This window comes from Hylobates moloch, unplaced genomic scaffold (genome assembly GCF_009828535.3).
Source record: "Hylobates moloch isolate HMO894 unplaced genomic scaffold, HMol_V3 SCAFFOLD_1, whole genome shotgun sequence".
Classification (NCBI taxonomy): Eukaryota; Metazoa; Chordata; class Mammalia; order Primates; family Hylobatidae; genus Hylobates; species Hylobates moloch.
Window position 1 is genome coordinate 143,877,413 of NW_026652276.1, and position 14,625 is coordinate 143,892,037.

Sequence of the window (14,625 nt, forward strand, 5' to 3'; positions counted from 1 at the left end):
AAAACAGCTATTCAAACCAAAACTTGAACGTGAATATTCATAGCAGTATTATTCACAAGAGTTAAAAGGTGAAAATAACCCAAATGTCCATCAACTGATGAATGGTGAAACAAAACGTGATATATCTATATGGTAGAATATTACATAGCCATTAAAAGGAATGAAGGGCTGGGCACAGTGACTCACGCCTGTAATCCTAACACTTTGGGAGGCCAAGGCGGGGGGGATCACCTGAGGTCAGGAGTTCAAAACCAACCTGGCCAACATGGCGAAACCATGTCTCTACTAAAAATACAAAAAATTAGCCAGGTGTGGTGGCGGGCACCTGTAATCCCAGCTACTCGGCAGGCTGAGACAGGAGAATCACTTGAACCCTGAGGTGAGGTGGAGGCTGCAGTGAGCCAAGATCGCACCATTGCACTCCAGCCTGGACAACAAGAACGAAACTCCATCTCAAAAAAAACAAATAAATAAATAAATGGAATGAAGTATGGACACATACTACAAAATGGATGAACCTTGAAAACATTATGCCAAGTCAAAGAAGGCCATCACAAAAGGCCACGTGTTATATTATTCTACTTACAGGAAATGTCCAAAATAGGCAAATCTACAGAAAGTAGATTAGTATAATAGTTGCCGAGGGATAGAGTGAGGGTGGGGAGTATAGGGCATGATGGCTTAGGAATACAGGGTATTCTTGAGATGATGAAAATGCTGTAAAGTTAACTGTGGGGATGCTCACACTTATCTGTGAATAACCTTTAAAGCCATTGAATTATATGCTTTATTTTTTAATTAATTATAAATTTATAAAATAGAGACAGAGTCTTGCTATGTTGCCCAGGCTGGTCTTGAACTCCTGAGCTCAAGCAGTCCTCCTGCCTTGGCCTCCCAAAGTGCTGGGATTACAGGCATGAGCCACTGCACCTGGCCTGAATTGTACACTTTAAATGGATGAATTGTGTGGCAAGTGAATTAAATCTCAATAAAGCTGTTTTTAAAAATAAACACATGGGCAGACGCAGTGGCTCACACCTGTAATCTCAAGCACTTTGGGAGGCCAAGACGGGTGGATCATCCGAGGTCAGGAGTTCGAGACCAGCCTGGCCAATGTGGTGAGACCCCGTCTCTACTAAAAATGCAAAAACTACCCGGGTGTGATGGCACGCCCCTGTAATCCCAGCTACTCAGGAGGCTGAGGTGGGAGAATTGCTTGAACCCAGGAGGCAGAGGCTGCAGTGAGCCAAGATCATGCCACTGCACTCCAGCCTGGGCAACAGAGTAAGAACCTGTCTCAAAAAAAAAAAAATTAAAATTAAAAAAATAAACACACTACAACTGATGACCAAAAAAAGGATAATTTGTAAGTCCTCAGAAATTTAACCTCATTCTTTCAGCAGTCCCATGATGCCTAAATAACCAGTATCATAATCTACCTGACACTGAGAATTCTGTGTTCTGAAGATTTAATCTGAAAATACTTATGAAGTGGTAGGAATTTTATGCAATCTGTTATGCAATTTTGTGCATCTGTTATGTTGCTAAGGCTCTTTAAAGTCCCTCTTTTTTCACAGGTATCAGGAATTAAGGGAGTCGCTTCAACAATGTAGGCTTCCTTGGGGCGCTGAAAGAGAGTATGGTGGGATAATACCAATTTCACTCCCGGAGGACCACAGGCCAAAGCGTGAGCCTCCTCGTGTCATGGGCAAAGGACATCAGCATTACGGATTTGGTGGAGAAACCTGGCCAAGGTAAATAAACTTTCTGCCATTCACAGAGAGGTCTTTATTATGCATTTTTCTTTACTTCTATTGTGAGTCCTTTGTTTGCTTAAATCTGTCTTCAAACTTATTTCTCTTACTATTTATGAAAAGACACAGAATGAAAAATTAATTTCTAGTTGTGAAATAATAATAAATGAATGGTTTTTGCTCTCCTTAGTGATGTTAAAATATTGTGATCAGAAATTTTGATTCATTTAATTCCTTTACTTACTTATTGTATCCTATCTAAAACTAAATGGGAATATTCCTGAGATAGAAAGAGAGAAAACAATTAAATTTTAAATATTTTTGTTTGAGCAAAGACCTGGCCTAATCTGTACAGGTGCTCTTGGTTTTTGGAACTTTTGATTTGTAATTTGTTTGTCAGTCTTTTTGATAGTCACTAGAATCTGCTGGGCATTGTTTTCAAGTGTTAAAAGCTTTCAATAATAGTTTATAAATCTGGCCGGGCGCGGTGGCTCACGCTTGTAATCCCAGCACTTTGGGAGGCCAAGGCGGGCGGATCACGAGGTCAGGAGATCGAGACCACGGTGAAACCCCCTCTCTACTAAAAATACAAAAAAAAATTAGCCGGGCGTGGTGGCGGGCGCCTGTAGTCCCAGCTACTCGGAGAGGCTGAGGCAGGAGAATGGCGTGAACCCGGGAGGCGGAGCTTGCAGTGAGCCGAGATTGCGCCACTGCACTCCAGCCTGGGCGACAGAGCGAGACTCCATCTCAAAAAAAAAAAAAAAAAAAAAAAGCTAAAAATAATAGTTTATAAATCTTAAAGTTACTCAGCAGCTCTATTCAAAACACATTAAAATTCAACAGAAAGCAGAAAAAAATCTGAATAGCAAATGTTATATTAAATATTTCCTAAGGATTAAGACATTTACTCAGAGCAGAGTCTATCATACACTTGACATGGAGCCTTCTTCCTCCTGCTTTATCTAATAATCCTGATTATCTGGTTTATGAACACTGTAGTTAACTAGTTCTTTGTTCTAAAGCAGGTAAAAGAAATAAATTAAGGAAGACAAGCCACAGCAAGAGAGAGAAACATTAACAACAGGGACATGTGCCACTGATGACCTTATCAAAGCCTCAGAAAAGCAATTAAAAGCAGACAAATAAAAAGGCCTGACAGTCACAGGCCAATTAGAAAGATTCAGACATCAACACACATTATAGATAGTGAGGACCTCACGTTCATTCATTCACTCAACAGATGTGTTTAAGCCCACGCTCTCATGGAACTGTAATGTCTTTGTGAAGCAGACACTGCCATCCTTGTTTTACAATGAATAAACAGACCCAAGAGATTCAGCACCTTTCCTTGGGTCAGACAATTATAAAGTTGTGGAATAGGGATTTGAGTCCAGATGTATTGACTCCAACACCCAAGTTCTTTTCATCTGTTCATTTTATTTATTCATCTGTTTATTCATTTATCTGCTCAGTAACTTAAGCATAGGAAGCATTGTTCTAGAGACTGGGGAGATAGCTCTGTATGGAATTTACAGCTACTGCCCTCCCAAAATTTAATTATTAAAAAATGAACAATACTTTATAAGAATTAGAAGTATTCATATGGAATTCCAGCATGTAAAAAGAAAGCTAAAGACTTGTTTCTTAAGGGTAATCTACTTCGACATGAGATTTGTGCATGATCTCTTACTGAATGTGACAGGGAAAGAGAAAATACTTGTTCCACTTAGAATGCCAGTTATACCTGGCATATCTCTTAATTTTTTTTTTTTGAGGTGGAGTTTCACTCTTGTTGCCCAGGCTGGAGTGCAGTGGCATGATCTCAGCTCACTGCAACCTACCGCTCCCGGGTTCAAGCAATTCTCCTGCCTCAGCCTCCCAGCCTAGCTGGGATTACAGGCGTGCACCACCATGCCCAGCTAATTGTATATTTGTAGTAGAGACGGGGTTTCTCCATGTTGATCAGGCTGGTCTCAAACTCCCAACCTCAGTCCACCTGCCTCGACCTCCCAAAGTGCTGGGATTACAGGTGTGAGCCACCGCACCCAGCCAATCCTGTTCTTCTTAAACTAACCATTGCTCTCCAGCCTGGGCAACAAGAGCAAAACTCCATCTCAAAAAAAAAAAAAAAGGAAAGAAAAAAAGAAAGAAAGAAAAAAGAACAAGATTATGAGAGGATATTAGATTAGCTCACAAAACTGTAGGATGCCTAGAGAAATAGGCTCATTGTTCGGCATCCAGGAATAGAGGCCACTCCCAGGACTGACCTCATCAGGGAGGAAGTGCCTCTTTAACTGGACACCTCTGCTGCCACCTATTGGCAGTTTAGATGTCCCTCATGAAGCTCATGTTCTCAGGCTACTCACAGTCAAAGTCTAGTATAGATGTGGATGATGGACAGAACTTAGGGCACATTTGCACTCTGGCTGCTAGGAAGGCTGGGAAGTGGGGTGTTCCAAATGTGGGGAACTAGCAAAATATAGAGAGCGTATTGTAAAGATGATAGTCTTGAGTGCCAGTGGACTGTCACTCTAAACAACAGCGGCAACAATAACATGCTTTTCTATTCAACACACGGTACATGGACCAGCAGCATCAGCATCACCTAGGAAATGGTGAATGCCACATCTCAGCCTCCGCCCCAGATTTACTGAAACAGAATCTGCATTTTAACAAGATACCTCAGATAATTCCAACATGCAGCAAAGTTGGAGAACCGCTGCTTCAATGTAAGAAAATGTGACTGGGCGCAGTGGCTCACCCCTGTAATCCCAGCACCTTGGGAGGCCAAGGTGGGCAGATCACGAGGTCAGGAGGCTGAGGCAGGAGAATCACTTGAACCCAGGAGGCGGAGGTTGTAGTGAGCCAAGATTGTGCCACTGCACCCTAGCCTGGGCGACAGAGTGAGACTCCGTCTAAAAAAAAAAAAAAAGCAACAATTTTCATACAAATGAAAATACACTCACCTCCCCAAAAGTGGAGGCCAAAGGAAAGCAGTTTCCAACTTTGCTATATCCAATTCCAAGTGCCCACTCCTGTCTAGTTCAGTTGTAATCTTGTCCAGATATTCTATACCTATGCTCTCTAATAAAGTTAACCATCACCAATGCATCCTATATGAAATAATAAGGAAAATGAAGAGGAAAAAAGAAAATATGTAAAAGTATATAAGACACAGCAAGGCAGAAAATATGAGAAGCGACTATAGCCCTCATTCCTGCACTTGGTCATGAGACTATCATTGGTGTTATAATTTCCTTCCTCCAGAAAAGAAATCATTGTATGAAAAAGACACTTGCACACACATGTTTATAGCAGCACAATTCGCAATTGCAAAAATATGGAACCAGCCCAAGTGCCCATTAACCAAGTAGATGGAGAAAATGTGGCATGGATATACCATGGAATACTACTCAGCCATAAAAAGAAATGAAATAATGGCATTCACAGCAACCTGGAGGGAGTTGGAGACCATTATTCTAAGTGAAGTAACTCAGGAATGGAAAATCAGACATTGTATGTTCTCACCTATAAGTGGGAGCTAAGCTATGAGGACACAAAAGCATAAGGATGATACAATGGACTCTGGAGACTCGGGGGGAAGGTTGGGAAAGGGGTGAGGGATAAACAACTACACATTGAGTATGGTGTACACTGCTTGGGTGATGGTTACACCAAAATCTCAGAAATCACCAGTAAAGAATTTATTCATGTAACCAAACACCACCTGTTCCCCACAAACTATTGAAATTAAAAATGCTTTTATAAATAATAATAATTTCCTTCCTTCACTACCTATTCCAAGTTCCCTTGCCCTCAGCCAGTACCTGAGCTGGTAGGAGTACATTACTTGATAGAACAATCCAAAAGTATGCTCTAAGAGATCTTAGCTTTTTAGTGGTTCTGCCTGTGTAAGGCTGCTCTAGTGTTTCATTAACTCCATGCTACTGAAGACAATATTAGGTGTTCAAAAGGTTCCCCAGGTTCCAGAAATACTCCTTTCCCCCATCATTGTATAATATCCTCTGGCCCTTGATATTCAGGATCAATCATCCTGCCCAGAATTGCCACATCATCATCAATTCAGCTTCCAATGCAATTGTGACCATTGTTGTATCCCCTGATGGAAGTGTTTCTCCCTTGACCTCTAAACCACCAAAGCTCAAGGTGGCTGGGGAGGGAGTCAAGTTTTCTCAAGTGTAACCATAAGTATAACAGTAAGAAGCACCACTCCCGCTTCCACTCTTTGGTTTTCAGACCACGCATTCTGGCTAAGGGGGAATCTATTTATTGGTCACTGGTTCAGAGCTTGTCCCACACTCTTTAGGACAACACTCAGCCATGATTGAATATTCAGTAAGCCATCCTAATGTTCTGTAAATATGGCAAGATATAACATTCTATCAATATGGTGAATCATTTGAATTCAACCAACTGTTGCCCAGTGTCTTTTGTGGTAAATTGAGTTCTTTAGTCAAAAACAATATTGTTTAAGACGGCATGGCAATGAATGAGACATTTAGTAAGTTTACCGATGATGTTACTTGCAGAGGCATGGTGAGAAGGGAAGGGAAATCCCTATTTTGAAGAAGTGTCTAAAATTATGAGTATAGGTTATCTCTTTGATGATGGAAGGGGTTCAATGTAATTATCCTACCACCAGATGGCTGACTAGTACATCCAGGGATAGGTCACCCACGATTGGTCACTTCTGCTGGCAAACTCAAATGTGCCAATAGCCAGGTGAGTCTTAGTGAGGGAAGTTCATGTCACTGAGTCCATATGTGATAATTTCTGTGCTGCTGCCATGATCACTTCGTTATGAAGCCACTGAGCAAGCACCGGGGTGACTGGAGAAAACCTGACACACACAGAGCTGGTCGTTGTATCTACCTAATTATTGAGAACATCCTCAATGGTGGGGTTCTCTAGGTGAGCATTCTTGTGGGGTACAAATAACCCTCACACTCCAGGGCCATTCGGAGGCTGGAAAAAGCAAGTTTCTTGGAATCTGCATTGGGTAGATGATATTCAGAGTACACGCACTATAAAAATGTAGGCTGGGGCCTGGCACAGTGGCTCACGCCTGTAATCTCAACACTTTGGGAGGCCGAGGCGGGTGGATCACCTGAGGTCAGGAGTTTGAGACCAACCTGACCAACGTGGTGAAACCCCGTCTCTGCCAAAAATACAAAAAAATTAGCCGGGCATGGTGGCAGGTGCTTGTAATCCCAGCTACTCAGAAGGCTGAAGCGGGAGGATTGCTTGAACCTGGGAGGCAGAGGTTGCAGTGAGCCAAGATTGCACCACTACACTCCAGCCTGGGCAACAGAGTGACACTCCATCACACACACACACAAAAAAATGTAGGCTGCATGTTCAAAAGATAATTGGGCAGCGACAAGTTGCAGTTGAGCATAGTCTACATGAAAAGGTTATAGATGAGGTCCATTCTCTTTTGACGACTACCCCCCAGTCTCACTCTCCTTCCTAGAGGGAACCACTGTTACCATTTTGGTGTCTCCTTCCATGCCTTTTGTTATGCACTTACACTGTTATACATGTACGCATTGAAAATATACAGTGTTATTTCATATATGTGTGGAATCACTTGATACATAGTATTAGGCAGTTTGGGTTTTTTTTCTCTCTACAATCTAGAATAGTCACATGTCTGTAAATGTAGATAAACATAGATATACATCATTCTTTTTAATTTCTCACAGTGTTCTACAATATGGATGCATCATAGATTATTTAGCCATCATGTATTGTTTCTTTTCTCTCTGTTTCTTTTTACATTAACCATACTTTAAAAAGCATCCTTGTACAAGCCTTCTTGAGCTCATGCTCAAAGGTTTCTAAAAGGCAAATCCAGCTGGGCACAGTGGCTCACGCCTGTAATCCCAGCACTTTGGGAGGCTGAGGTGGGCGGATCACCTGAGGTCAGTAGTTTGAGACCAGCCTGGCCAACATGGCGAAACCGTCTGTATAAAAATTAGCCAGGGATGATGGCGGGTGCCTGTAATCCCAGCTACTTGGGAGGCTGAGGCAGAAGAATCACTTGAACCCAGGAGACAGAAGTTGCACTGAGCCGAGATCACGCCATTGCACTCCAGCCTGGGTGACAGAGCAAGACTCCATCTCAAAAAAACTTTAAATAAATAAATACATGCCAAATCCTACGTGGGTCACAGTATAGGGATTTTTTTAAATCTTAGTGCATGTAGCCCAAATGATTTATATTGTCATGATAGTGTCTCAAAGTATTTATTTCCTCATACTCTCAGCCATCTACATTATCAAAATGTATAGTTTTTCCCCATCTAATGAGTATAAAGGGTATCATGGTTATGAGAATGTATTTCTCTGCTTACTAGTTGGGTTGAGTACTTTTCTTATCTTTTAGGTATGGCCATTCACATTTCCTTTTCTATGTTTATTCTTCACCCATTTTTATTGTTTGTATTTTACTTATAGATTCTTGTTGGTTCTTTATGTTCTGGAAACAATCCTTTATGTGTTATCTTTATTAATATTTGCAAATATTTCTTCTAATTTTTATTTGAACTTTTATGGTTTTTGTCTGATAATTAAATTTAGCTTTTTTAATTTTTTTATTTTTTTTTAAATTTATTTATTTATTTTTTTGAGACAGGGTTTCACTCTGTTGCCCAGGCTGGAGTGCAGTGGCACGCTGTCAGCTCACTGCAACCTCTGACTCCCAGGTTCAAGCAATTCTCATGCCTCAGCCTCCCGAGCAGCTGGGATTACAGGTTTGCGCCACCATGCCAGCAAATTTTTTCTATTTTTAGTAGAGATGGGGTTTCGCTGTGTTGGCCAGGCTGGTCTTGAACTCCTGGCCTCAAGTGATCTGCCCACCTCAGCCTCCCACAGGGCTAAGATTACAGGCGTGAGCCACCACTCCTGGCCTTATAATTAAATTTGATGATGAAATTTTCTTTCAGGCTTTTGACTTTTAAAAGAAAATTATTGTTTTAAAGGTCCTTCCTACCACCAAAGAAAAAGCATATTCCTATACATTTTCTTTTAATTTTTATATAGGTTTTTCCCCAAATTCTTTAGATTTTTAAATCCATCTGAAATTATCTTTCTGAATAGTGTAAATAGAGATGGATTATTTTTCAAATGAATACTGAATTTTTTCTATATTAAAAAATACATCCTGGCTGGGCATGGTGGCTCATGCCTGTAATCACAGCACTTTGGGAGGCTGAGGCGGGAGAATCATTTGAGGCCAGGAGTTTGAGACTAGCCTGGGCAACATAGCAAGACTGTGTCTCTACAAAAAAAAAAAAAAAAAAAATCAATAAAAAATTTTAAAATTTTAAAAAAGAAAAATACATCTTTTTTCCACTGGTTTAAAATGACATCTTTGGCCAGGCTCAGTAGCTTGTGCCTGTAATCCCAGCACTCTGGGAGGCCAAGGCAGGAGGATCTTTTGAGCCCAGGAGTTCAAGATAAGTCTGAACAACATAGCAAGACCTCGTCTCTATTTATTATAAAATAGTAATAAAATAAAATGACACCCTTTCATATATTGAATTTCTACATATACGTGGATATATTATTAATCTACTTGTCTTTTACTATCTCACCATTATACTGTGTTAATTTTAAAACATGTTTAATTTAATCTTTTCTTTATTTTCAGAAAGCTTCCTATTGAACAATTTTATTATTTGACCCAGAACAAAAAAAGTGATGTCTATGGAAATGATTCTTTGTAAGTCTGGATTTTTTTCCTTATATAAAATCAAATAACATTTTTAAGTGGAAATGAGTTATACGAGACATTTTTAAAGCCCCAAATGGGGAGTTTTAGAGAAACAAATTATTTCTTTTTTTAAAATAGAGACAACGTCAGAAACCAAGACCAAACAAACAAAAGCAAATAAATAACAAACCAATAGTTTTTAGTGTTTAAAGAAATCAAGAAAAAAAACAGGAGCTGATGAATAGTAATGTTCAAAGGGATTCCTAAAAGTTATCTTGGTCCATTTTCCTGCCTTTGACCTACTTACCCAACCTAGTAAGAATCTGCTACATTTATTAAAATATCAATAGAAAATGCCATAGTGGCCCTCAATAAATTTTCAACCAGAATTTTACAAGGATAGAAGTTTTTTATTATCATCTACAAATAACTCTTAATAACACTTCCTAAGTATCTTTTTTAACGTAAGACATACTTGTTAATTTACCCATCGCTTAAAGCTATTCTTTTCAAGTGTATTATTTTATTACACTTTTAAATAGTTTGTCATGTACATTACAAAAGCATACATTTTTATTTTTAGATAAAAATAAAACACAGCTGGGCACAGTGGCTCACGCCTGTAATCCCAACACTTTGGGAGGCTGAGGAGGGTGCATCTCAGGAGTTCAAGACCAGCCTGGCCAACATGGCGAAACCCTGTCTCTACTAAAAATATAAAAATTAGTCGGGCGTGATGGCGGGCGCCTGTAATCTCAGCTACTCAGGAGGCTGAGGCAGGAGAATCACTCGAACCCAGGAGGCGGAGGTTGCAGTGAGCCGAGATCGCGCCATTGCACCCTAGTCTGGGCGACAAGAGCAAAACTCCGTCTCAAACAAACAAACAAACAAACAAACAAACAAATATTAAACACGACAGCATTGAAGTGACAATGAAACTATCACTTCTTTATTAAGTACTAGTTGTTGATAGGTAAAAATTTAATATAGAAGTTAGCCACTAGATGGCGCCAAAAAGACAAAATTTGTATTTGTCTCGGTTTATCCCTTTGGGATTAGTGAATTTTGCAAAGCAGATGTGAAGGGTGGCAGTAAAATTAATGGGCTGATTTAGGTCAAGGAAGAGGTGTCTCAGCATTTGTTACTTTCATTTTATCTTTTCAGATCTTGAAGTTTTAAAAAATATTTTATATTTTAAATTTAAATTTTTTCATTTCAAATCAAATCAATTTTAGGCATATGCTTATCAATATTGTAGTGGAATTTGTCATATGAGAATAATTTTAGATGCTAGCTTAATGTATTATATATAGTTGCCAATGTATTAATAACAACTCTAGATTCCTTGGATTCATATATTCATCACTTCCCTGCCCTTTGTGCCCCCACCATCTTTCCAACTCAGTGATGTTGATAGAAGATAGAACATGCTTTTTTTAGTTTCGTGCCCACAGATTTAGAGATGAAATTTAAAAAGATATAAACTTTTATAGTTCATGGGAATCACGTGTTTATAATACATTACAGGATAATAAGTTTATATGGCTTACATGCCACTTTCTAGGGAGTATCTGCTAGCATGGAGGAACATCTAAAAAATTAAACAGTGTATTCAATTTTACTGACTTTTACTATCAAATTGATAACATTCTGTTCATTTTTCACACCTGAAGTCTTTCAGAATTTTATTTGCATAGGCTGAAACGAATTGTTGAAATCCAACATAGATGGATGATTACCCATCTTTAGTCGACTTTTTTCCAGAGCTACAGGATTATTTCTTGGCATACAAGGTTCGGAGTAATTAGTAAATGCACAGCCTTGGAATGAACTGCTTCAGAAAAGGCATGCTTCCAGGAACTTGGTCAGCTTTGTTCTATTCTCTCTGCTGACCGGGCAACATTTACTATCATGAGATATCAGCAACACAGAGCAAAGGTAGAAAGCACACATGGTACTTAAATATCCTCTCCAGCCGGACCACACTCGGGTCACTTTAGGCCATGAAATTGCACCACATGTATAACGTCAGGCTTCCTCAGAGCACTTTAGCTACTGCCTGATTATGAGAGTAAAGGTCAGAAACAACCAGAGCTCTCTTACCATTAGAAGTAGTCATCCCTCGTATCTTCACCGCAAATGGAAAATGCAGAAACAGTAGTGAGCAGGACTGAGGTTAGAATAAATGGATGGAAAAATTAATCAACAGACAACTGAGATAAGGAAACAACATATCTCTGTCTTGTCAATATTCAGGAATCCAGAAAGTTAATCAAGAATATTATCTTAATGACATTACAGTTTGAAAATGTGGTATATCATTTTTTTTTTTTTTTGAGACAGACTTTTGCTCTGTCACCCAGCAACCTCCACCTCCTGGGTAATCCTGAGTAGCTGGGATTACGAGCATGCACCACCATGCCTAGCTAATTTTTTTTGTATTTTTGGTATTTTTGATATTTTTCTATTTTGTATGTTGCCCAGGCTGGTCTCGAACTCCTGAGCTCAAACGATCCACCCGCCTTGGCCTCCCAAAGTACTGGGATTACAGGCGTGAGCCACCATGCCCAGCCTATATCATTAATCAAGTTTCTAATAGGAATATAAACCTTTAAAAGCCCTTAATATAAGTTAGAACTTGTTTCCTGTTTTTATTCTAGGATACCCAAGCCACCTAATTCAACAGTAGGGTAAGTAAATAACTTATACTTTCCTTCTCTGCTATAATCAAAGAAAAAAAAAAATTGACATTTCCTATGTCTTAGAAGTGTGAAAACAAGTGAGACTTTCCATGAAAACTTTTCTTTTTTTTGAGACAGAGTCTCACTTTGTCACCCAGGCTGGAGTACAGTGGTCCCATCACAGCTCACTGCAGCCTTGACCTCCCTCGGATCAAGTGATCCTTCCACCTTCACCTCCCAAGTAGCTGGGACTACAGGTGTGCACCACTATGCCTGGCTAATTTTTGTAATTTTTGTAGAGATGGGTTCTTGCCATGTTGCCCAGGCTGGTCTTGAACCCCTGGGCTCAAGTGATCCGCCCACCTCAGCCTCCCAAAGTACTGGATCACAGGCGTGAGCCACAGTGCCTGGCCTGAAAACTATGTTTTAACAGTTGGAAGGAAAGGCTGGTGCAAGTCCAGGGTAACATTACTTTGATTTCTCTCCTATTATATCCCCTGCAAATCTTTTTTAGTAAATGTTTTATTTTCATATAATTTTAAGTTTATAGAATTATTAGAAGATAGTGTGGAGAGTTCCCATATACATCGCATGCAGCTTCCCCTATGTTAACATCTCACATTAATATGGCACATTTGTCACAATTAATGAACCATTGCTGATGCATTACTATGACCCAAAATCCATGCTTTATCCAGATTTCCTCAATTTTTCCCTCATGTCCTTCTTCTGTCCCAGGATCCCATCCAGAGTACCGTGTTACATTTAGTCACCATCTCTCCTTAGGTTCCTCTTGGCTGTGACAGTTTCTCAGACTTCCCTTGTTTTAATGACCTTGACAATTTTTAGGATTATTGGTTAGATATTTTGTAGAATGCCCCCAAATTGGGCTTTGACTGATATTTTTCTTATGGTTAGACTGGGATGATGTATTTGGGGAAGGAAGACCACAGAGATAAAGTTCTGTTTTCATCACATCGTAGCAAGGGTACATGCCATCGGCATGATCTGTCCCTGGTGATGTTAACCCTGACCGCCTGGCAGAGGTGTCCTCAGCAGGTTTCCCCGCTGCACACACACTCTTTCTTCCCTCCTTTCCACACTGCACTCTAGAAGAAGCTCTCTGTGTGTCTGTGTGCAGCCCACACTTAAGGCATCTGGATTTATACTCCACCTTCTTTTTTTTTTTTTTTTTTTTTTTTTTTTTAGACAGAGTCTCTTTTTTTTTCCCCCGGGTGGGGGGGTGGGGGGTCCTCTCGGCCCTGGCTCACTGCAAGCTCCGCCTCCCGGGTTCACGCCATTCTCCTGCCTCAGCCTCTCCGAGTAGCTGGGACTACAGGCGCCCGCCACCACGCCCGGCTAATTTTTTATATTTTTTAGTAGAGACGGGGTTTCACCGTGGTCTCGATCTCCTGACCTCGTGATCCGCCCGCCTCGGCCTCCCAAAGCGCTGGGATTACAAGCGTGAGCCACCGCGCCCGGCCTACTCCACCTTCTTGAAAGCAGAGTATCTGCATAAATTATTTGGCATTCTACATGGGAGATGTATCTATTCCACTCCATTTATTTATTTATTTATTCAATCACTTATTTCTGTCAGTATAGACTCATGGAAATTTATTTTGTGCTTTAGTACTTAGTAGCAATCCAATACCACTTTCTTTTGTTACTAAGATTGGCAATGAGGAGCTCTGTGAGTTCACTCGTATATTCCTTTGACATTTCCCCACCATTGTGGGGTTTTGGCTTTTTTTTTTTCCTTTTAGCAATTCCTTTCTTTCTGTCACTCTGAGATAATCCAGGCTCATCTTATATAATAGCTCCCAGAGTGGCTGGACGCAGTGGCTCACGCCTGTAATCCCAGCACTTTGGGAGGCTAAGGCGGGCGGATCACAAGGTCAGGAGTTCAAGACCAGCCTGGCCAACATGGTGAAACTCCATCTCTACTAAAGATACAAAAAATTAGTCGGGCGTGGTGGCAAGCACCTGTAATCCCAGCTATTCAGGAGGCTGAGGCAGGAGAATCGCTTGAACCTGGGAGGCGGAGGTTGCAGTGAGCTGAGAAAGCACCATTGCACTCCAGCCTGGGTGACAGAGCAAGACTCTGTCTCAAAAATAATAATAATAGTAATAATAACTCCCAGAAACCCTGGCTCCTTTGATTGGGGACAGGTGTTAGAAGCCAAGATCTGAGCACCCAGTGTCCTCCATGCCACTGGAGTCCTCTGTCAAGCTTAACAGAAATTATTAAGCTGCCAATTTAAAAATTGTGTTTCAGCTAAAGACCTATTCAAAAGGCTATTAAAATTAACATCTAGGTTTTTTTGGTTTTTCTATTTTTTAAAAAACAACAAAGTGAAGAACCCTTGTCTTGAGCTTTTCAAATTCTCTTCATAAACAGTTTGAAAAGTAGAGTCCTTTTTGTTAGGTCATATTTCTTGGATTCACCTTT

At 40.3% G+C, this 14,625-nt stretch overlaps 1 protein-coding gene across 3 annotated transcripts in view; it reads left to right on the forward strand.

Annotated features, from left to right (window-relative positions):
- Positions 1-14,625, forward strand: part of SPMIP4 (sperm microtubule inner protein 4) — a 51,039-nt gene that overhangs the window by 16,432 nt on the left and 19,982 nt on the right. Inside the window, exons 1-4 of one of the 3 annotated variants that reach the window (XM_058446313.1) lie at positions 1,403-1,494; positions 1,578-1,754; positions 9,430-9,501; positions 12,153-12,182. In XM_058446313.1, coding sequence (XP_058302296.1) covers positions 1,487-1,494; positions 1,578-1,754; positions 9,430-9,501; positions 12,153-12,182 — 287 coding nt within the window. In that variant the 5' untranslated portion in view covers positions 1,403-1,486. Of the gene's footprint in view, positions 1-1,402; positions 1,495-1,577; positions 1,755-9,429; positions 9,502-12,152; positions 12,183-14,625 lie in introns of those variants that run through there. The other 2 variants (XM_032759050.2, XM_058446309.1) reach the window with 2 other exon arrangements.